The sequence below is a fragment of the Nothobranchius furzeri genome, chromosome 11, assembly GCF_043380555.1.
Source record: "Nothobranchius furzeri strain GRZ-AD chromosome 11, NfurGRZ-RIMD1, whole genome shotgun sequence".
NCBI lineage: Eukaryota > Metazoa > Chordata > Actinopteri > Cyprinodontiformes > Nothobranchiidae > Nothobranchius > Nothobranchius furzeri.
This window is the reverse complement of record NC_091751.1, coordinates 47,916,700-47,939,297: the sequence shown is the minus strand read 5'-3', so window position 1 is coordinate 47,939,297 and position 22,598 is coordinate 47,916,700. Positions and strand designations below refer to the sequence as shown.

The following is a 22,598-nucleotide window of genomic DNA, read 5'->3' as shown; positions in this document are numbered from 1 at the left end:
CTTCACTAGTACCATGCAGACACACACCTATCTGGAATAATCCTGATATTTTGCAAAATAACAAAATGATGAACCTTCCGGACTAGAAAAATAAAGGAATCTTATACCTGGAACACATATATGAAGGACTGGACTTCATCCCATTTAATGGAATAGTCTCCCAATTTGGAATAGATAAGAAAAGCTCTTTAGAATATCACCAAATTAAATCTGTAGTCAAACAAAAGAAGACTAGAGGCAGACTCTTGTTCATCATTGATTGCTTATTTTTGTAGACCCCCCCACCTTTTGTCCCTTTCTCTTTCATCTCTGTTACAAAGCATTCGAACAACTTAAACATAAAGTTTTACGTGTCAAGCGTGACATTAAAAGCAGATGCTTTGATGCTCCACCTGAGAGTAAATCTGTAAGGCTTGTCACCAACATTCAGACATTAATTCTGTTTACATCACAGCCAGACAGGACACGGTAAAAATAATAAAAATAGACAAGGAAACGCTTGGGTTAGAAAAAGCCACACATAATTACAGGGAAGATGGAATAACCTGGTCATTCAGGTAGTCAGCTGACCTCATTCTTGGAGCACATCCTGTTGCTGAACCTAGACCTGACCAACTGCAGCAACCCCAGATCATAACACTGCCCCCACAGGCGTGTACATTTGGCACTAGGCATGATGGGTGCATCACTTCATCTGCCTCTCTTCTCACCCTGATGGACCATTACTCTGGAACAAGGTCCATCTGGACCCGTCAGACCAGTTTTTAATAATTCGTTGGGCAGCTCTTAATCCAGTTTAGTCATTTCTGCAATCTCCTTCGATGTTTTCTCTGCTTGATGCATCTGACCCTTCTCAGACAGACTAACATCTTTTCCACGACCACCAGATGTCTTTCTACATGGTTGTTCAAGAAATTAGGAACAACTCATTGCACCAGTTGGGGTTAAAGCTGAAAGATGATCACCCTTGCAGTAATTATCCAATTGGAGGCCCCTACCTAATTACTTAGTTAAATCCAGGTGGTGACCTGGGCTGTGTACGTCACATTGAAAATTAACATTCTGGACTCATGACGGGGAAGGCTGTCGTTGATTTAGCATCCAGGAAGAAGCAGAGCACATCTCGGTTAGTAGAAGCTAACCATTAGCATTAGCAACTCCTCCACACAGCAGAACTCCTCCAGGTTTGTGTTATTTGTGGAGCTAAAACATCAACATGGCAGAACAAATGGAGTCAGTGGTGCATTGCTGGTAGACAATCAGAGGTGAGATGCCAAAACATCAAGAAGTTATTAAGAGCAAAACTCAAAAACGTGTCATCTTCTGCTCTGGCTAACATCTCTGTCCTGAAACAGGAGCGCCAGAGCTTTTTTCCCCAACAGAGGTTGAATCAAAAGGTTTACTATTTAAATGTTGGTGCTAATCTATTCAATAATCTGTTTTAAATGCCCTTTACACAAAAAACAAACAAACAAGAAAACCTAATTTAGATAAACTGGGAATAAAGAAAAAAATCTGAGCAATAGAGATGTTTACCACACAACTTTTATTTATCAAACACCCTTTATGCTATTAATAAATGTTTATAACTTCCTTAAACAGTTTGAACCGTTATTTACGAAGTTAGAGTAAAAGCTCTGAATCCAACAAAAGACAAACGACGCAGAAAATTAAAGAAAACCAACTGGAACACAAAGGCTGACGGGGTTAAAGACGAATCGAGAGCCCCTTTCGAAAGTGCAACAGTCATTGTGCAGCGTTTTAAAAACGGAGAGTCCCATTTAACATGAGAACAAAACTATTTCTCTGTGTGCTTTTCGCAAAACATTAGCAGGCTCATCTAGATGTGTAAAAACAAACATTTTGTTAGTTTATCTTTACACAGTTTTAAAGAGTAGGAGGCGTTTCGTAAATCATCTGTTCCACAGTAGTGATTTAGTCTTTTTAAGTTGGTTTTCACATCTAAATTCAACATTCACACATTTTGAAAAAGGCCTAAAATGAACAGCATCATGAAAACCATGTTTTCTATCTAAAGGCTCAGGTTCTTCTGTTTGACACACAGCAGATAAAATATCATCACACCTCTAAACTGTTTAACAGGTTTGAGTTAAGACAAAGAAATAAACCCCAGTGTTGCTCTCTCAGAGCTAACACGGGTCCAATAGTTAAACAGCTCAGAAAAATGATAAAAGTCCCAAGAAAAATGTCAATAATTACAGTTAGAAAACTACAAACTTCAATATATTCTCCGTTTCTTAAATATGACAGCAAATGCATGCTTGCAGTGTTTGCACAAAAATAATCTGTCTGAACAAACAGTAACAGGAACAGAATTCTGTAAATAAACCCGGCAGCAGCCTCCGTTTCTTCCCCCCGTGTTTCAGCTCAAAGCTGGAAGGCAACCATTAGTAAAATATGTGAGCTGAGCCACATCTGACGTGTTTTTACTTTAGAATATGATCATGTGATGGGTTATCATTAATCAGGATCAGCTCTCATGTTTCATTAAAACACAAAATTACAAAAGATCTAACCTCAAAATATTTGCCATGGCACATAAGGGCAGTGTTATTGTACGGAAGACGGTGCACGACAGCAGATTCTTTTGTTATTGTTTAGGTTTTATTCCCCTCGGATTAAAATCCCCTCTGTGTTTAACGCCTCATGAGCATAACCAAGAGAGACATTTTTTTTAAATGACATGATTTAGGTAGCTCTGCAGCAGGAGAGTCCTCCACCGCAGCGTGGACATCTCCACCCTGAGGTCAGAGCTGGACCTGCTCAGAGAAGGTCAGTTCCATCATAGACTACGGGCTTGTCCAGACTCAGGTGATACAGCACTTTCTTTGAGATGAACCTAATTAACACACATAAAGTGTTTTAAGTTTCAGCTCAAAGGGAAATAGTGGAAAAAAAACAAATGAAGGGGTAAAGTTGCTAATCAGAACCGACCTGGAGAAAGAGTTGTCAAAGATGAGGATGTATTCTCCAGGATTTCGGACTTTGAGCTCCCCCTGTATCGTCTCTTTGTGGGAATTACAGCGAGTCAGAGGGATCAAAACCTGCAAAAGCAAGAAGGCAGCAAATGTGTTGCGGTTACACGTGGGTCCGGTTCTGCAACGTAACACCGTTAAAACCTGCAGCTACTCGAGATCTTTTCACATTTTCACTGTTTGCAAACAGTCACCACATCAGCCCTGGAGCCAATAAACTGCTCAGAGTCAAATTTCCGTCTCCTTGGCTCCACATTTGTTTTATCAAACTTCTTCACTTGTCAGCATTCCATCATCCCACCCTATTTCCTTACATCTGCTTTAACAAGGAGGCTCATGATGCATAAACAGCGTACACGGCACCACATTTATGCTCAAACTGTATCAGATCTACTTCTTACCAGGTTGGATCTGAAATGACAAAACCCTGAGAGGATAAACTCACCTTGGCCTGCTCCACTGGAGCTTCAGCGTTCTCCCGGTAAACCACGCTGAAGGAGATTCTCTTTGGTTCCGAGGTGAAGGTCCAGGACACGGTGGGACCAGGAGAGCTCATGGTGATGGAGATGATGCTGTAACAACTGGACTTGATGAAAAGCTCCCGCGGGCTGTCTCCAAACTCCAAGATGTCGTCTACGGTGAAACGGACAGAGAGTCTACGGCACAGAAGACGCCAAAGTGTGTGGTTAGTTAGGATCTTTACTTGAGTTTAAATTCATGTAAAATCTTTAGATTCAAACGAATCTGAAGCCAAATAAAAGGTTTTGAATCTCTTATTCAATGGGAACATTGTAGTGCTGGTGCTACAAACACAAAGTTTGGTCCTTGTGACGGTTTGATCACAGATTTATTTAAGGTGATGGCTCCTAAAGGTCGATTGTCAAAAACAGCAACACTAGTCAGAAAATATTGTCCAGATTCCTGAAATATAGTGTAGCTGCCGCCGAGGGCTTTAGCTCCATGTTTAGCAGCTTCTCAGTGAGGCACATAGCTCCTGACACCCCCCACCCCCACCCCCACCCCATCACAAAACAAGTCTGCTTTAACTTAAACAGGAAGCAACATTCAGAAAAACAAAAGCGCTTTCAGCTTTCACTTCCTATCTCAAAATATTCACTTACAACTTCCTCTTCATAACCAATAATTCGACCTTTAGAGTATTTGTGCCACTTGTGTGTTTCCAGTGTAATTTTCACTTTACGCAAAACCCACGTGAGTTCTCCGGACTTCAGCAGGCAGATCTCCGCATCCTGTACAGCCGCGCTGAGGTCCTCAGCATCTTCTGATGGGACATCCGCAGCACTGGCACAGCTGTTTCCGATCAGAAAGGCATGTTTAACTTTAGCTTTTATTGTAAAGAGAAAACGTGTAAGAGTCAGGATCCATGATGCAATCAGGGCTCGTTATGGCTTTGACGAGCCCCTAAAACTTTTTTATTTAAATAAATTAGAAATATTGTTATTCTGTGTTTTATCCGTGCACATTTAGCACAAAAAAAAAACTATTTTCAAGTAAAAGAATAAATAAAAGCATAGTTTAAGTCCTGAATGATGAAAAAGTGGCTGAAATAATCATCCTGCTGAAAAAGTTTATTATTGACTACTTTCTTAAAGACGTGGGTCACTGTGGAAAGGATTTCACTTCCTCTGCAGGGTAGCTGACTTCCCATAAAGCATCTCTGGACACCTGACCATCTACAAGAGAGCTAAACAAGCTCAGATAACTTTCTGCTGCTGTTTAGTGGTCAGGATCTGGTTCTGATTCTCATCACTGAACACAATCAGCTCTTTAGTCTGGGTTGCAACAAAATGCAACAATGTCAGCTCTCCAAACCAACTTGATGCTCCTCCTGATCGTCCCTCTGCTGCAAACATTTCTAGATATGCTGTTAGTGAGATAGTTACAGCTCTGCTGCCCCCTGCTGGCCGAGTCCCGGAGAGCAGGCGGTGGTGAAAGAGTCTGTGTCGTTCACACCGCTCACTTCCTCCTCTGTGATGATGTCAAACACACCATCATCCAGCTTTTCTCCCTCATCTCCTCCTGAAAAACAGCAGTCATGTTTTCTGAATGCGCCTGATTGTTTTACAGCATCTGTAACACGATGGTGGACGTGTGAGTTGGTTTTCCACCTGCAACCCCAGCCAGAGAACGAGTGGTCTGCAGCAAGCGGCTGAAGGGTGACCCCGGAGTGCTGTGTGTCACCTCCACCTGCGGGTGGCGCTCAACCACTGCACTGTGCTGGCTGTAACAGTCCTGGCAGCAGCTCTCTCTGCTGCCACCCTGCCGGGTGCTCACTGTGTTGCTGCAGCAGTAGTAGCAGAAGGGACGCCCACACAGCCTGCAGACAATCATCACATGGTACCGAGTGAGTAGAAGCGTAGTAGTGCGTTTGAACACGACATGCACAACAGTAAATCATGTTTTCTGACATTTCAAACATCTCCAAAGGCTTAGAAATCCAAACATCATGCGTGAGTCATTAAATGCTTCTGTTTTGATCCTGATACAATCTCTGAAGAGACGGTCCTGTCTGCGCAGATCTCCATGTTCTGGAGGTCGTGGCTGAACTAGGCGCTGCACTCCCAGCTGGCGGGGTAAATTGCTTGACAAATCTAGGATATGTGCATTCATTCTCCTAATCGAAGTAGAAGGGTTCCCTTTTTGTTGTGCTGGTCTTTTTAGGTGCAGTCAAGTGGAATACACCGCCAGGTTTCTCCAAGAAAAATGTGCACTCTTGCAAACGAATAGCTGGTGTGCAAGAGTGCACACTGAATAAAATGATAACTCCAGTGAGCTGGAAGTTACTATTAACTTCCTGTGTTTATCCATAAGCATAACTGAAAATGAGTCGGTTACAGAAGAGGAGTTTTGACTCTAAAGAAGAAGTGAAAAACAGAAATGCAAACATTCCTTAGAGTGTGGTTTCTTCTTTTTAAACATACAGAGTTGTAGCAAAGCAGAAATGACTGTGGGCTTTCTCTGACTAAATTATGTTTTTTGAAGGTAAATATCAGACCTGCAGTTGTATTTACGAAGCCACCAGCTGAACTGAGTGCGACAGCCCAAACAGTAATTAAAGTCCCTCTCCGTCTCCTCGTCTCGCAGCTTTTGCTCAAACTCCAGGGCATCGGACTTCTGCCAGAGTGCGTCTTTCTCCCTGACAAACCACAAACCAGTGTATTTATATATTCCAGAATATCATTAGGCTTTATTAATAATAACACAATACCTGATGAGCTCCACGAGCCTCTCCTCCAGATTGACTTTTGTTCGATAAAGGTCATCGAGTTCGGCGGCGGTCCTCAGATCGAAGCTCTGTTTGTCCTGCGTGACCCTCCGTAGGTTTTCAGCCATCTCCTTACAGGCCTGCTGAGCCGCTGCCAGACTCTCTTCAGACCTGCAATCAGGAGCCGAGTCATGACTTGCTCAAACAAATCAAACGGAGAGACTCCCGGCTGGCTCCGACTGTGATGGTTTAAATATTATTCTTATTCTGGAAGCTTAAAAACAACCAGCAGGCAGTAAAATGATACATGAAGCCAAATCATGAACACACAAGATTAGTGTTTTATCAAAGCACTTTAATTAGACTCAGCGTGTGATGACAGCAACTGTATCTTACCTTGATAAATTTTCTTTCAGATGGATTAGCTCGTCTTCTTTCTGCAGGATGAGATTTGCTGATTTGGCCATCTGGATATTTTTCTCCTCAATCTGTTGGCAACATCTCTTATTCTCAGCCTGCGTTCGGTACGGAAAAGCCACACATTACTTCTGGTTCTGTGTGAATTTGTGTTTTCATCAATCTGAGACGCTCCTCGTTATTCTGCTCTAAAGCCTAGTTTATGCTTCTGCATCGGTATGGAGACACGCAACGCATTTACCCTCTCCAGTGTGCAAGGATGGAAATGATGAGAGACGTGGGACAAATAAGTCCGTGTTAAAAAGTCTCTGAAATACAAAAAACACAAGAGTAAATGCACTATCTTAGACCGGATACATGACATGACACTCCAGAATAGCGTTACGCTCTCTGTTGTCCTGGTGGGTAACTGCATCTCCAACAACGCGTACATCTCTCCCTCATGGCGCTGACGCAGAAGCATAAACTAGGCTTGAGGGAGCAGAGGCATAGCCCAGTGGGAAGAAGCTGGGACACGGATCAGCACCTCCAAATTCGAGGCTGTGGTTCCCTACAGGAAAAGGGTGGAGCTTAAGTGTTATGGAGTCATGCGTAAGGGGAGGATGGAGCGGCAGATCGACTGGAGGACCGGGGCAGAACCTGAACCTGTAAAAAAAGGAGCTGAAGCCAGAAAGCAAAGTTTACGTGTCACCAGTGCTGCTTGGTGCTGTTTGGAAAAAATAAATGTTGCTAAGGGGGTCTGAAAAGCCATTAGAACTTTGGCAACACTGTGAGGAAAGTGTGCTTTATTTGCAACTCGAAACGCAAAAATAATCTGCTCATTTTGTTTTTATGATTGCTTAAAACCAGGATGGTAATTAAGATTATAATTCAATCAGCCAGCGTTAGTGGAGCCTTTTGGTTTTCTAATCCGGTCTTTCTGTCCCGTCGCATCACTGCTCAGGTCAGCCTAGCAAACGTCCACTCACCTCCATCTGCTTTAGTTTGTTCTCTAAGCTGAAGAATCGCTCCTGCTCTTTCTCCAGCTGTGACTTCACGTCCTGTAACTCCGGCGTCGCCTTCTGAGGGGAACAGAGATCAGGACAGGTCTGTTTGCACTTTAAATCTGACCACTTTTAGCTAATGCTGGTACTGACTGGATGGGATGCTATGTTTTCATTAAGTGTAAATAAAATAATAAAAACGGAGTTTTATTACGCCCCCGTGTTTTTTCTATCTGGGTTCAGTGAAATAAAAACATGTTTGTTATCGGGAATCTTAAAGATGCTTTTCATGTGCCTAACGTAAACACTAGTGTCTCTGCTCAGGCCTGACCTGGAGTTGGTTGTCATGGGATGCGGTTTGGCTGCTGGGGTGGAGCTGAAGCACCTGAATCCCCTCCTGACTTGTTGTTCGTAGCGTCTCCACCTCCTGCTGAGCTTTGCTCAGCTCCACCTGCAGTCTCCGCTTGAGAGCCAACAGATCCTCCTCGGTCTGGAGCTGACAGCGGAGCTCCTGGTTCTCCTGGCGTAACTGCTCTACGCAGGCGTTCAGCCTCTCTGCCTCCTGAGTCGCCTCCTCCTCCAGCTCCTGCAGCCTTGTCGACAGGTCCTCCCAACGCAGACGAGCCTCCTCCTTCTCCGCGGTCAGCATGCAGACGTGCACCCCGAGTTCTGCGGTTTCTGTGTTGGCTCGGTGAAGAGCTTCCCGCGATTCGCCGTTTTCCACACGCACAGCGTCGTAGCTCATCTTCAGCCTCTCGGCCTCCTCCCTGCAACTCATCACCTCCGCGGTCAGACCTGCTCGAGCCCGCGCCTCACCGTCTCGCTCACGAATGAGAGCCTCCTCACGCTCTTGCGATCTGAGGATGTCATCTACGTGTTTGCGGTTGAGCTCCTCCACCTGGGCCTTCAGCTGATCTACCAGCATACGGAGGTCCTCTCTGGAGGCTGCAGTCACCTCCTGCAGGGCCTGGAGTTTCATCTTCTCCTGGTTTCCTGCCAACAGCTGAGCCCTGAGCTCCATCACTTCCTCCCGTAACCTTGTTACCTCCCTTAGATTCAGCTCCAACTGAGCTTCAGCCATTACCAGCTTGCTGGGAGCTTCTTTGCTTTCCAGTGAGGAGGTCTTCTCATTTAATTCAGCAGCTCCTTTTTCATAGTATATCTCTCTGGTTCTGTTCTCCAGCTCATCTGCTCGACCTTGCAGGTGACCACATATCTCAGTCTGGGCTCTCAGCTTCTCCTCAGTTTCCCGGAGCTTTTCAAGTAGCTCTGATTGGCTTTTTTGGGAGGCTGTGAGGTTCTTCTCTACCATCTCAGCTTTAGTCGACTCCAGCATCTCTTGAGTCATAGTTAACGGTGCCTTCAATGAGGTCTGAGCATCTAAAAGGCCCAAGTTCTCTTGCTGCAACTTCTTCAAGCGGGCATCTAATTCTTCCTTCTGTAGCAGCACCTTCTGGAGGCTCTGTTCCAGACGCAGGTTTTCGTCTAAAATCTTCTGTTCTTTGTCTTCTACATTCATGCTAGCCGCTTCGATCCGAGCCTTCAGGTGCTTCTCGGAGGCCTTTGAGGCAGCCAGCTGGTCTAACAGGACAGCCCTGCTCTCGGTTAGCTCTATAATGCTCGTTTCACTCACTGCAATGGTTTGGAGAAGCTTAGTGTTTATTTCCATGAGACTGTCACACCGGGTTTTATAGTCCTGATCAGAACACACCATGGGGTCAGTATCATCACCTTCAGAACATGGAGTCTCTCTCTCAGCGTTTAATTTATCTAGCTGCTCCTCCAAATGCTGGATGGTTTCAGAACTAGCAGCGAGTTCCTTCTCTCTGCTTTTTAAGATCCTTCTTAAATCCAACATCTGGCCCTCAAGTTCCTCACAAGTCAGTCCACACCTCTGCTCTACTTCCTCCCTTTCCTCCTGTAGTCTTTTCCTCAGTTCCTCCGCCTGTCGCTCCCTGCCTTCCAACGAGGCCTGCACACCCTGAAGCTGGGCCCTCAGGTTTCCGGTTTCTTTCTCTTTTAGAGTCAGTGCCCCCTGAATTCGACCGACCACACTTTGGAGCTCCTCCAAACGTGCAAGCGCCTCGTCTTTATCATCGCTAGCTCTGGCTTTCACTCCGGCTAGCTTCTCCTCACACGTCCTCAACTCTTCTTCCCTGAGTTTCAGCTGCTCTGAGAGACGCTCTGCGTGTCTGGCCTTGTCCTCGGCCTCTTTCTTCGCCGCTAACCTCTCTTCCTCAGCGGCCTTTAGTTTTTCTAGAAGTTCTTGGATCTTCCACGCTGAATCATAGTAGCTGGTTGTTTGCTGTCCCTTCTCATTGAGAGCCTCGTCTAACTTAGAAAGAAGGTTCATGTTTTTGGTCTCAGACGCTGTGAGTCTCTCATGTAAATCAAAAATCTGACGGTTTACTCCATTACTTGTTTCTGAGTTATTCCGAGCAGCTACAGATGATAGCTGCCCTTGCAGGTCCTTGACAACACCTTTGAGTTCAGCAGCCTCTTTGTCCAAATCGCGTACTCGTGCTGACAGCTCCCGCTGTCTGAGCTCGGACTGGTCAAGCTCAAAGCGGAGGTTCTCTGCAACACTGCAGGAAGAAGGTCCTGCCGAATCTCCAAGTTCACTGAGCAGACTCTGACTCAAGCCAGGGTTCAGACTGCCCTCCTGCGCCTGCGTTTGATGCGTTAAAATGAGAGAGGACAATTCTGGTCAGCTGCTGTAAACATTTGAGAGTTACAATCAGTAAAAGTGGATCTTATAGTCATGGTTTTACCTGTAAGTGTGGCGTGTTGCTGATCAGGCTGTTGATGCTGGAGCAACGACTTAGAGGCTTCCACATGTGAGCTGATGAAGCAGCTCCTAAAGTTCTCCTTTGGTTCAGCGAAAGATCAAATCAGATTTCAGTTTGTTTACATCCCAGCCACCAGAGCCATTCTGCTACCCACTGTTCTCCACAGCCCCCCTCATTCCTTTCACCCATTCATCTGCATTACACAACTGAACATACTCATGCGCTCTGTTGTATATGCAGTCCTCGGTTTCTCGTTTCATGTCAGGTGGTCCTGTTCACTTATTTGTAGCTTCTGTAGGTTCAGTTTGCCTTAAATAAAGTTCTTAATCTGCCTGCTTGGCCACACCTTTAGGATCTACTCCAGCCACTCCAACATTAGAAAGACCATTAGTGATGTAATAAATACTTATACACTAAAACGTTGCAATATTTGATTTAATTACACTAAACTGAGATTTAAAAACAGTTGCATGCACACACTTCAATGTATTTCCTTTGTGTGGTGAAATTTCAACTTCAACTGCGATAACACTGGATGTGTGCGGCCTGAGTTTTCCTGTTAAATTCAGTCCTAATATTACAATTATAATCAGACTTTTAGTATTGCAATTAAGAGGGAAAGGGGCTGCCAAAAGTGAAGACAACGTCCTTGCAATAGGGGAGCCTGTTGTTGGTTTAGCGTCCAGGAGAAAGCAGTGCTTTTCTCAGCTAGTAGGAGCTAACCTAGCATTAGCTACTCCACAACATGGCAGAACTCCTCCAGGCTTGTGGTACTAGTGGAGATAAAACATCAGTGTTGCAAAGCAAGCAGAGTCAGTGGTAGAGCCACATTGCTCCTAGCCAATCAAAGGTGAGATGTCTGAATATCAGAAAATAGGACTCCAAAACCTACTTCCTGAAAAAGGAGCGCCAGGGCTTTTTCATTGGCTCACAAGGTACTCATTTATACTGGAGCCTGCAAATGTACTGGAAAGTGAACTTGGTCTTAAAGTTGTATTTCAAGTAAAACAAGAATCCTCCAGCTGTGAACGCTTATTAAAATCTTAGGCACCAGTTACCTTGCAAAAGTTGGCCAATCTGCATCAAGGTCGTAACCTCTGGCGGCCACATCAAACTGAATCTGGTTGAGCTCATATAGATGATTGATAATGTCAGCAGTGATGTGAGGCTTAAGGAAGGGACTTCGGGCATAATACCAGTCACTGCAACAACAAAACATAAACAGAGATTTAATTGTCTCACATTTCCCAGTTTCATCCGTTTTAACACCTTTCTGTGCTAAATTAAATAAACATCAACGATCCCGTACAGCAGCGGTCCGCAAATGGTGGCCCGCGGGCCCACTCTTTGTGGCCCCCAAACCCTGCGCCCCCCCCCCCCCCCATACCCCCACACCCCCACCACCGACCGGGAGGTTTAGGATAGAGCTGAAGAAAATAATCAAATAATCAATGCATGAGATGCGGGCATAAACGATTCTGCATCATAGAAGAGTACCATAATCAATTATAGTGGAATGTAGTTTTATTATTATAACAGCGGCACAAGCGCAGCATCCAGATCTGTCAGAGCGGTGTTCTCCACATTTACCAGGTAGGAAACTTTGATCTGCATTTACGTGGTACTGCAGGGCTGAGCGCTGGAGTTATAGCCTGACACCGAACCTGAATCGAATCAGCCCGACCGGTTCTGTTGGATTTGGGTCGTAAATTATGTTAATTGAGCGGGTTGTTGCGCAGCGCGCTCCGCTCGCTCGTTCAGCAACTGAGACAGAGAAAGCGGGAGATAGTCTGCTCACACAAGAGAGAGGATCGGAGGACGCTCCTCCAAACACGCGTTATTATTTTCATAATTTCATTATTGTTTCTCCTGGAAGCGCTCAGTCAGGTCAGACCGAGTGCTGTGATGTCGGGAGGTCCGGTCTTGAGGAGGGAGCGGGGTCAGTGACGGCGGCTGCAGCGTAATCATCTGTCTCTTTTATTTAGGGACACGGAGAAGTTAAAAGGAGAGAAATAGAAGTTCTTGTTCCACTTTATTCTTTTGTTTCATGAAGATGAACTGATGTTAAATTCATCTTAAAGAGAAACTGGGAGGACGCTTTGGTTCATTTTAAGTTACAGGAGATCTTGTCTCCTATCTGCTCCTCCAGAGACAGCATGGACATGAGGGTCACATGGTGAGGGTCCCACAGGACAGGTTAGTGCAGTCACACAGCCCAGCTGGAGGGGGACAGGTGTTGTCCTGCAAGCTTGTGTGTTATGTGCATTACAGCCCAAACAGCAACAGCCCCCCCCCCCCCCCCCCCCCCCGAGTCCTCTTGCTTCTGGGTCTTTTTTGTGTGGCCCTCGGACCATTATAATTGAGGACCCCTGCCGTACAGTGAGTGAGGTGAAATTGCAATAAACGGAAAGAAAATGTTCTAAAAAGCAAAAACCTAAAATTGAAATGACAGTAAACAAAAAATAAATAAATAAAGCAGAAATCCAAATGCAGACTATAACTTTATGGAATTGTTAAAGAAAAACCAGTTTGTGCTGTTTGCTTTGTACCCCAGACGACTCAACATTAACCCTCTGGAGGCAGGCTAAAACCCACCTACCTGGTTACTCCACACACGTACTTCATGAGCATTTTTTTTACTCAGAAGTTCCCCTGAAGGACTTAGTTGTTCGTCCTTTTATCAAAACTTATTTTGAGCCTGAGAGGGTTAAATAATTAAAGCATAACAACCTTTTAGAGAAAAGCCAGGAAATGAGAAATATTTTTAGGGATCTATGCTTTTGGGTTGTGTTTCTTAAAAAAAGAGAAACAAAACGTAAATCAGGAAGGGAAAGTCAAACTTCCCCTGAATGAACACAGACTACTACACCTCAGTGGAGAACAAACACAAGGTCTACACAGCTTCAGGACGACTAAAAGATGAAGTGTTGATGTTTTCTCTGACCTTGTGACCTTCTGATTTATAAAACACTGCTGCAGAGAGTCGGCAAGACGCTGGTGGACGAGTGAGTAGCGAACAAAGGTCCTTCCTTTTCCCAGAGATGTCTTCACCTAGAGACACAAAAAGGATATTTATATTAATGTGAACTCATGAATGCAAACACAGAACATGATGCTGTAGTTTCAATCATTTCTGATTCAGGCTCCTTCACATGAAGACGCGGTGCTGCAGAATGGTTTGCAGCACAAAGAATCAGCCGACCCAGATTAAAGGCTGCAACACTTTCTTAATCTTTGCATCAAAGAAAAAGCTTTTAATTGTTCAGTTCATCAACGATGTACGATTTGTAGATCTGATTAGATTAGAAACTCATCATAATCAGGACACAACTGGTTTAGTAACAGAGAAAAAGAGTGATTCGTCCCTGTTGATCTACTTTTGGAGGTTCATATTTTCTCAAGGTTCAAGGTTGTCTTTATTAATCCCCAAGGGGGAAATTGAATTGCCTTGGACAAGTAAACACAACATGCACATCCACACAATAAAACATTCACTGGTCCTGATAAAATATAAAAATATCAAATATACAATCATACGAAATGCTCATTGTAAAAACGCACTGCAGCTGGAATAAAAGAGTTCCTAAAACGTTCAGTGGAGCACCGGGGCATTAACATTCGCCCACTGAAAGAGCTCCCGAGATCCTTAAAAATGTGGTGAAGGGGGTGATCCTCCAGAGACATAACTGTCTTAAGTTTACTCTTCATCCTTTTGTCGATGATCATGTCAAATGAGTCCAAGCGTTGCCCAACCACTGAGCCAGATTTCTTGATCATTTTGTTGATCCTGTTTTTGTCCTCAGCAGTGAGGCTCCTGCCCCAACACAACACAGCATAAAACAACACACTGGCCATAATCCCCTGATAAAACACATTTAAGAGCCTCCTACTTATATCAAAAGATCTTAGCTTCCTAAGAAAAAACAATCTGGACTGGGCCTTTTTAACAACAGCATCACTGTTCCTTTTCCAGTTTAACTTATCGTTGAGGTACACCCCTAGATATTTATATGTCTCCACAGTCTCCACCATATAGACACTAAATGTTGAATGTGGATGTGAAACCCCAGACTCTCCAACACACTGGCAGATGGACGGATTTAAGTAAGACCACAGATACACCGAAACACCAGAAGGACACCAGCTGGACATGTTTAGATCTGTGACCAACGAACGAGACATGAAAACTGTGGGAGCAAAGTGAAGTAAAGAAAATCAAAAGTTTACAACAAATAATCGGTCACTGACTAAAGAGTGTGACTCCTGCTGAAAACACTGACCGATGTGAACCTGAATTTATACTAGGAAGGTGTTTCGCTAATGTATGAATTACAACCTATTTATAATTTATTTGATCAGAAGCTGAAATATTTTTCTAACTGTTGCATTAATTGATTTTATATATCAATTCAGACTTTCAAGCAAAAAGCTGATTAATGTTTGCTGGTAATAGCTTTTAAGATACAATACATTGATGTTTCACTAAGTAGTAAAAAAAACTGATCATGGAAAAATCTCATCTGCTCTTCAAAACTCATTAATTTTTTTTATCAACTGTCTCATCAAGAATGGTTTAAACACAAATGCAGCTTTGGTTTGAAAAATAAAGAAAGTCTAGTTTCATATAAAAGAGCAGAAATTAGTCCTTTAATAAAAGGCTGAAATGATAAACACGTGTAATGTCCGGTAATGGTCAGTTTTCAGGTACAGTTTGACCATTCAACATCTGGTCAAAATGGAGACACGAGTCTGTGTTTCCTTTAATCTGCCTGCCTTCATCCCATCAGCTGGAGCTCAGAGCCTCTCTGCAGCTCTGAACACATGATAACGTATTGTCAACAATGATGTTCCCTCCTCAAGGTCTCAAGCTTCCCTTATCGTCCTACAGGACTCTCCATGCCTCTGAATAAGTGAACATTCGCAGCTCGGATTAGTTGCTTAATCAAAGAATGATTTCTTAAATTAAATATGAACTTTTAAAACTTATAAGTTAGATAATAATTAAATGTTTGTTGATTGCTATTTATAATAATTATAATATAATGAAATGCTTTCATTAATCTGTGCTTGAATGACTGAAGTTTGAAATTAATGTTATGTTATAATTACATTGATTTATATATGGATCAGTAGTGGATATGACAAGGTCATCACCATCTAAACTCACACAAGGACAAAGTTAAAGTTAAGTCAAACGCGTGACACATAGGTATTTCTTTATCCCAGATCAGAGCATCCGGTATCTAAAAAGGCGTGTTTCTGAGGTTGTCTTGGTAATATTCCTCAACATGTCAACCTCTGGTTGGCCACACACATCATAACATGAGAACATTAAAACAGAATCACTCTGGTGATTCAGCAGTTGCAGTTCCAGTTCCAGCTCTACAGCGTTCTAGAGGAAGCTACGGAAACAGCCGTCCGTGGTGAATTCTCTTTAACTAAGAAGCAGCCTTGACACGCTGTCGTTGCAAGCTGACACAGCAAACAGTTCCTGCAGAACAAAGCTGATATTGTCCCGACTCCTTAAGGGTCTAGACGCAAACGGTTCCATCCAACCTGTGTGCCTGGCGACATCTCTGGACTGGAGAAGTCGGCGCTCTGGTCAATCTACTGGACCTGGGTGGTAAGAGGTCATCCGACCTCAATGACCTCCTGATCCGTGAAGAGGGTCTCCGAGGGGGTGAGGTAGAACACAGTGTGATTGCGTCTGATGTTTTTGATAAGAACCAACTTCATAGCTTAACGCAAACCAAATTCTTTTACACCCAGAACTCAGCTTTCCTAGATACGGAAGTTCTGATAACATCGCATTCACACATGGGTTTCATACACCACATCTACTCCATCTAGATCCATACACTCACAGTAAATGTTAGTTAACTTGTCATGTTTTAATTGTTTGGGAATTAAATTCTTACTTTTACAAACCTGACTCTTTCCTGAATCCTAGAATCTTCTGATTAAACACACAAAGACCAAGCAGGTTGATATTCTATATTTAGATTTAGCTTTTAAAGCACTCAATTTCCCAAACCCTACAAACAACATCTGTTTCTGTTCTGATTGTAAATTATTCTACAGCAGAAGTTTTGAATACAAATTTAAAAAATGTCGACATGTTCCCTACATTTAATAAGAAAATGATTATTTACACAGTATGTGGGCCCTTGGATCTAATTAAAAGAAAAAGGTTTGGTCCTGTTCCAAAAAGACAAAATAGTAAACATAACATTTCAAAGTAGAATCTGAATACTGAAAAGAATCAAAACGAGTTCATCTGAATACGATTTGACCCAACGAAGGTTAAACAATCAGCATGAAAACTATGGCAGAAACTAAAACTACTTTAAAGCTCACCAGCGATGTCCGAGCTCAGAAAAAAGTTTTGGTGTAAAATAGCAAATGAGTCAGCATCTTACTGCTCCACCATGACCAGAGGATTATATGGTTACTGAGCACTTGTTATGTATGTCACCAGCTGTCAGCGTGTGTGTGTGTGCTGCACAGATGGATTACCTCTGGGATGGACTTAACAAAACGGATGCCATCGTTAGCTCCTTTGATCTTAATCAAGCAGTCGCAGAAGTAATCCCAGTAGTCTTTTCTCTGGCCCAGAAAGGTTGTCTTCTCTTTTTGGTCAAACTGAGGATAACAGAACCAACTCATTAACGTGTCCTTGGTTACACACATCACCACACATCTGGCACTAACACATGAAGATGTGACTTTGGTCCAAACTGTAATAAAAGAGCTTTAATCATGAGTCTCTTTGCAATTTTTTTACACCCAAATTAAAATGAGTGAGGGCCCTAACCTTATATAAACAGATTTCCATCTAAAAGATAAAGTCAGTACCATGTTTTACGGATATTTTATTGATTTTTTTTATTACCTGATTTGATAAGGTGGGTTTACCTGCAGAAGATATTCTAGTTTGTAGAAGAACTTGTGCAGATTGGAACTGTCATCAGTTATAGGTTCACCACTTTCCTGGTGTTCTTTACTCAACTCAAACACTGCATCTATTGCAAAGAGTAAAATCAGAATTCACACAAAACACAAAAAACTAATATTCCGTAACTGAGTAAATAGGACAAGTAAAAGTTATTAAAAGTACTGGATTAAAAATGAGAATATGAGAATGTTGTTAGCAGACATTAATCAATACAAATCACCTAAAGCAAATCCCAATAATTTTCTGGAGGGCTCTGCCTGGAAAATAATGGATTAATTCAATTTAAATTAATTTTAATTAAGTTCCTGTAACCAACTGAAATATTGTTCATAGATCACCCACATTTTTCACATATTACAGTAACAGCACAATGCTTCCTAAACATCAAAACAGCAGGACAGATGTTAATGTGTGAACAAATGAATCACCCTGCAGATCTCTGATTATCCTCTGAAGCTGCTTGTCTCCAACTGATGAAGAGGAGGCCATTGTGGGGCAACCCCGGGTGGTGGAGTCAGTAAATACTTAATAAAAGATTAAAATGGAAAAGGTTTGGGTCATATTTCTGTAAATAAATCTTAAAAATTAAAAGATTTTATAGCTGCCTCAAAGCTGCTCACAATATGTAAGAAACAAACAAAATAACACAACTTTATTGGTGTTGGTAGTATGACACTATTAAACACTGAAGTTGGAACTAGACCGTATAGCCACAAAGTTAGCTTAGAACTAGACTGTTAGCTTAATTTGCTATGAAAGTGAACCGTGGTGACAGGTGGCTGCGTAGTTTGTTCTTATGAAATAAAAAAATGTTAATAAAATGTATATACCGTATATTTGTCATCCATAAATACGGACTTTCATGTAACACATCTAAATAAAACACACCGCAACATAAACGGCTCGTCAAAATAGAAAAAATAAAAAAGCTGGTGAGCAGTCACCTGCTCAGCTACGGAATCCCTGCTTCCATCTAAAACCTATTTCCGCAACAAATGACCAAAGTTTGACAATAAATTAAGAGAAACTATTTAGTAACTAATATAAAACCACAAAAGAGACGTACTTGTTGGGTAAAATGATCAGGAATGACCAGAATCCGGGTGATACAGTAAATAACTAATGTGCTGCCGTTGGAGGCAGGCTCTGCAGATGATTGACAGACATATGTACCAATCACCAATCTGCTATTGCTGAACTCAAGCGTAGTTTGGTTGAGAAGCACGCGATAAATAAACAAACCAGAAACGTGCAGATCTTGGTGCAGACAGACAGACAGACAGACAGACAGACAGATAGACAGATAGACAGACAGATAGATAGATAGATAGATAGATAGATAGATAGATAGATAGATAGATAGATAGATAGATAGATAGATAGATAGATAGATAGATAGATAGATAGATAGATAGATAAAGTAATTTATCTATATTTACTTGAACTTCAGTTTTATAATTTAACAGGAGGAAGAGGAGCCAATCAAAAGGATAAATAACTGTAACTCCAAATGTTTAAATGGTGAATGGCCTGTATTGTATAGTGCCTTCTTAGGGTTCTACAACCCCCAAGGTGCTTCACAACACAATCAGTCATTCACACACACATTCACACAATGGTGAGGACGAGCTACAATGTAGCTACAGCTGCCCTGGGGCGCACTGACAAAGGCGAGGTCTGCCGAACACTGGCGCCACCACCGCCGACCACCAGCAGCAGGCAAGGTGGGTTAAGTGCCTTGCCAAAGGACACAACAGCAGACTTCTCTGTCAGGAGTCGGGATCAAACCTGCAACCTTCTGATTACTGGACAGCCCACTCTACCTCCGGAGCTACCAATGCCCTTAAAACCCCACCAAAACGTCACACCTATGATGTGAAAATAATGTTCTGTATCTGTTCTGCTTTCTCTGTCTATTTAAGGTGAGCCCCACTCAGGTTTTTGCTCGTATTGTGGCTGAAGTCCTGGTGCGTTACAGGTAAAGAAGAATATATATTTTTTTATCTCCTCCTGTATTTATATTTTCCTTTATTATACAGTCAGATTTTTTGTTTCAGACCAATGCAATTGCATTTCTCAGGGTTCTGTAAAGGTTTTTGCTGCCATTTTTGTCAGAATTTTGTTGGCGTAGATTGATTATTATAATTTAAATGTTTTGCGTAGACTTATTTTTTTAAGTTTTGCGTTGATTTCACACAAATGCATTTTTTTCTGCCAAACTAAAACAGCTTTGGATAAAATTCCTGATGCTGTCATTTTGTGCTGTTTGGTATTTTCTAGAACCAGAACAGAATGAACTATTTCATTAAAAATGTTTTTATTAAAGGCATCAGCTTAGTTAATGCACACATAGCTAAGTTTTAAAATGCAACGTCAGTCATGTATGTTTTAACAGGCTGATAAATAATTCTATTTAATATGGAAACTTTTTACGTATCTGAATGGAAATCAATTAATCCAATCATCTGTGAAATATGCATTTACTTTTAAATTGTTTATGCATGTAAAATCTTCCAAACTGCACTACTGTAGAATAACAAAATAACAAATATAGATTATTTATATTATGCTATATTTTCTAAGGGGCTATAATAATACAATTTTAACTAATAACCACATAGGTTCAGGTGAAGGCAGAAAGCTTTTCCTTTAACATTAGAGTTGCCTTTTTTGTTTCTAATGGTTGGTTTCTTTTAATTTTTAGACTCTATTCGTGCTGGAGGAAAATGGCCTCTACTGAAAACATCACGGACATGTCAGAGTATTCCTACATCTATACAGTAATTACGATGATGAAAGTTGCAACCAAACAAATGTGATCAGTTTTGGAGCCTTCTTGACTCCTTTGTTTTTCTCCATCGTTACGATCCTCAGTTTGTTTGGCAACATCCTGGTTCTTGTGATTCTGGTCAAGTACGAGAATCTGAAATCCCTCATTAATACTTTTATCTTGAACCTTGCTGTATCAGATCTCCTCTTCACAGCAGGCCTGCCTTTCTGGGCCCATTATCACATCAAGTCTAAGTGGATTTTGGGTGAGCCTCTGTGCATAATGATAAACTTCATTTTCTACGCTGGCTTCTACAGCAGCGGTTTCCTCCTCATCCTGATGACTATTCATTGTTATGTAGCTGTCATGAGTCCTCTGTCTGACTTTGTGTCCGCCACAGGCCTCTCCTCCATCATTGCTAGCATTATTATTTGGTTTGTTAGCATCCTGGCTGGAAGTCCGGTCTTCATCTTTGTCAAAGCCAAAGGCCAAGGTTACTGTGGACTTGAGACCTCTGATGGAAGAATGTGGGGAACCTACCAACAAAAAGTCCTCTTCATCCTCACTGCAGTGGTGTTTGTTTTTTGCTATTCCCAGATCATGTGCAGGTTGCTACACCCTTCCGCTAAAAGAAGAAGAAACAAAACTGTCAAACTCATCTTTACTCTCATGGTTGTCTTCGTTGTCGGATGGGGACCTTACAATGCAGTTATATTTCTGAAGTCGTCAAATTTGTGGCTCCAACAAACTGAGAAACCAACAGAACAGCTACAAGAACTCTGTGCAGCTAGAGACAGGTTGGATTATACCTTCTACGTCAGCAGACTTCTCGCCTTCTCACACTGCTGCCTCAATCCCGTGTTTTATGTGTTCTTGGGGGTGAAATTCAAGACCCATTTGAAGAAACTGCTGAAGAGCTGGGGCTACAGGAACAACAGCATCCGAAACAGACAGAGCCGGCTTACCATCACGTCTCATACCAGCGGAGAGCAGTTCTCCATGTAGGGGGCTTTCTTGTAAAAGGAATTTGTGGGAACCTTTGCAGAACCTACATGCATTAAAACACACACACACACACACACACACACACGCACGCACGCACGCACACACACACACACACACACACACACACACGCACGCACGCACGCACACACACACACTTTCCTTTTCAGGATTTTTCTAAGATTGTAAATAAAAAATTATATCAAAATTTTTATTACACATCTTTCTATGTATTTTCAGAATATTTTAGGTTTAGGTTATTCATCTATGAGTTTGTTATTCGTCTTTAGTTGTGGTTTAAAAGAGACTAAGGGACTCTAATACTCGACAGTTTGATCTACGTGTTTACAAACCACGTATCGTCCCCGTTATCAAACTCTTCATATAATAAGAAAACATGTAAACCAACATGTTATGAAAGTATGTGTAACAGGTTTTTGAAGCCTTGTTATCAATAGGTTTAAGTCCCTTGCTTGAACTCTACCTTTGCAAATAATTGAAATCGATGATAGATGCATGTAACCTTAAATGTTACATGATCAAATGTAAAATATCACAAAGAACTGAGAACATACAACGTGTCTTCTTAATCAACCTAGTTCATTAAGCCTCATCATGTTTTTGTTATTGTGAAAAACAATAAATCATCCACTGCTCCCTGCTCTTTTATATGTTGTCTTTGTTGTTTTCCAAATGATAATAAATGTAACTGTGTGTCTGTTAGAATAAAAGTAAAAACAATGTTGACTGAAGTTTTGACACTTTTCTTTTAAAGGTGCAATATGTAAGAATGAAGTATGACATCCTGTGGTCAAATGTGGGTACTGCAGTCCATTTTTATAAACAAAGCATGACTTTCCCATTGCAGTTCCATGATGTTCATGGCTGTTTAGTAATGGATCAGCAGCAGAATATTCTAGATGATAAGCAAAGATGAGTATACACAGAAAGTTGATCAGTAGATAAATACATTTTTGTATCAGGTGTTAGCACCCTACCGCTTTACTGTAGGGAGCACTTACTACACTTATTACGGTAGTATGCCTCTGTCATTAAAGTAAAACGCCATGATTCACTCATCATTCACATCACACGTACATTTAATAAATATTGTGTTGTTAGTTATTGAAAAAGGAGATTTTTATAAAAAGCAGACTATTTATTGCATTTCACCGTTAGCATTGTTAGCTCAATAGATATTGGACTGTTGTGTTATTAGGTCACCACAAAAATCATACACATTAAATTGTTTAATCGTGTTTGTTACACTTGGATAATAAAAATGTGCACTCACAGAACACTGTTCATACACGGTTCCGTGTTTTGTGTTTCCCTACCGCTCCGCACGGAAGCGGCAAAATAACGTTTAGCGCTCATAACAAGTGGATTATCAGCGCTTTGCTCATAAAACAGAAGACCTGCAGGCCTCCGTGAGTTAAAACATCCTGACACTGTTCAGG

General features: G+C 41.9%; 2 protein-coding genes across 4 annotated transcripts; one reads left to right on the top strand and one right to left on the bottom strand.

Annotated features, from left to right (window-relative positions):
- Window positions 1–1,280: 1,280 nt before the first annotated feature.
- On the bottom strand, window positions 1,281–18,542 carry fyco1b (FYVE and coiled-coil domain autophagy adaptor 1b). Of its 3 annotated transcripts, none has more exons than XM_015956605.3 (18): window positions 18,433–18,542; window positions 17,795–17,890; window positions 17,327–17,433; window positions 16,928–17,053; window positions 13,356–13,462; window positions 11,470–11,613; window positions 10,394–10,490; window positions 7,954–10,290; window positions 7,608–7,700; window positions 6,619–6,737; window positions 6,226–6,393; window positions 6,013–6,153; window positions 5,126–5,334; window positions 4,901–5,036; window positions 4,209–4,307; window positions 3,442–3,652; window positions 2,956–3,065; window positions 1,281–2,860 (listed from the first exon to the last, which is right to left on the bottom strand). In XM_015956605.3, the coding sequence occupies exons 2-18, from the start codon at window positions 17,853–17,855 to the stop codon at window positions 2,785–2,787; spliced, it is 4,341 nt and encodes a 1,446-aa protein (XP_015812091.1). In that variant the 5' UTR covers window positions 17,856–17,890; window positions 18,433–18,542; the 3' UTR covers window positions 1,281–2,784. The 3 variants fall into 3 exon arrangements, with proteins under 3 accessions (XP_015812091.1, XP_070397740.1, XP_015812092.1); XM_070541639.1 differs by having other exon boundaries at window positions 6,619–6,710; XM_015956606.3 differs by having other exon boundaries at window positions 7,608–7,697.
- LOC107384451 (chemokine XC receptor 1) lies at window positions 18,445–22,266 on the top strand. The gene is made up of 4 exons (XM_070541881.1): window positions 18,445–18,469; window positions 19,180–19,241; window positions 19,289–19,344; window positions 20,112–22,266. Exons 1-4 carry the CDS (start codon window positions 18,445–18,447, stop codon window positions 21,139–21,141), a joined length of 1,173 nt encoding a protein of 390 aa, XP_070397982.1. The 3' UTR covers window positions 21,142–22,266.
- The last annotated feature ends 332 nt before the right edge of the window (window positions 22,267–22,598 follow it).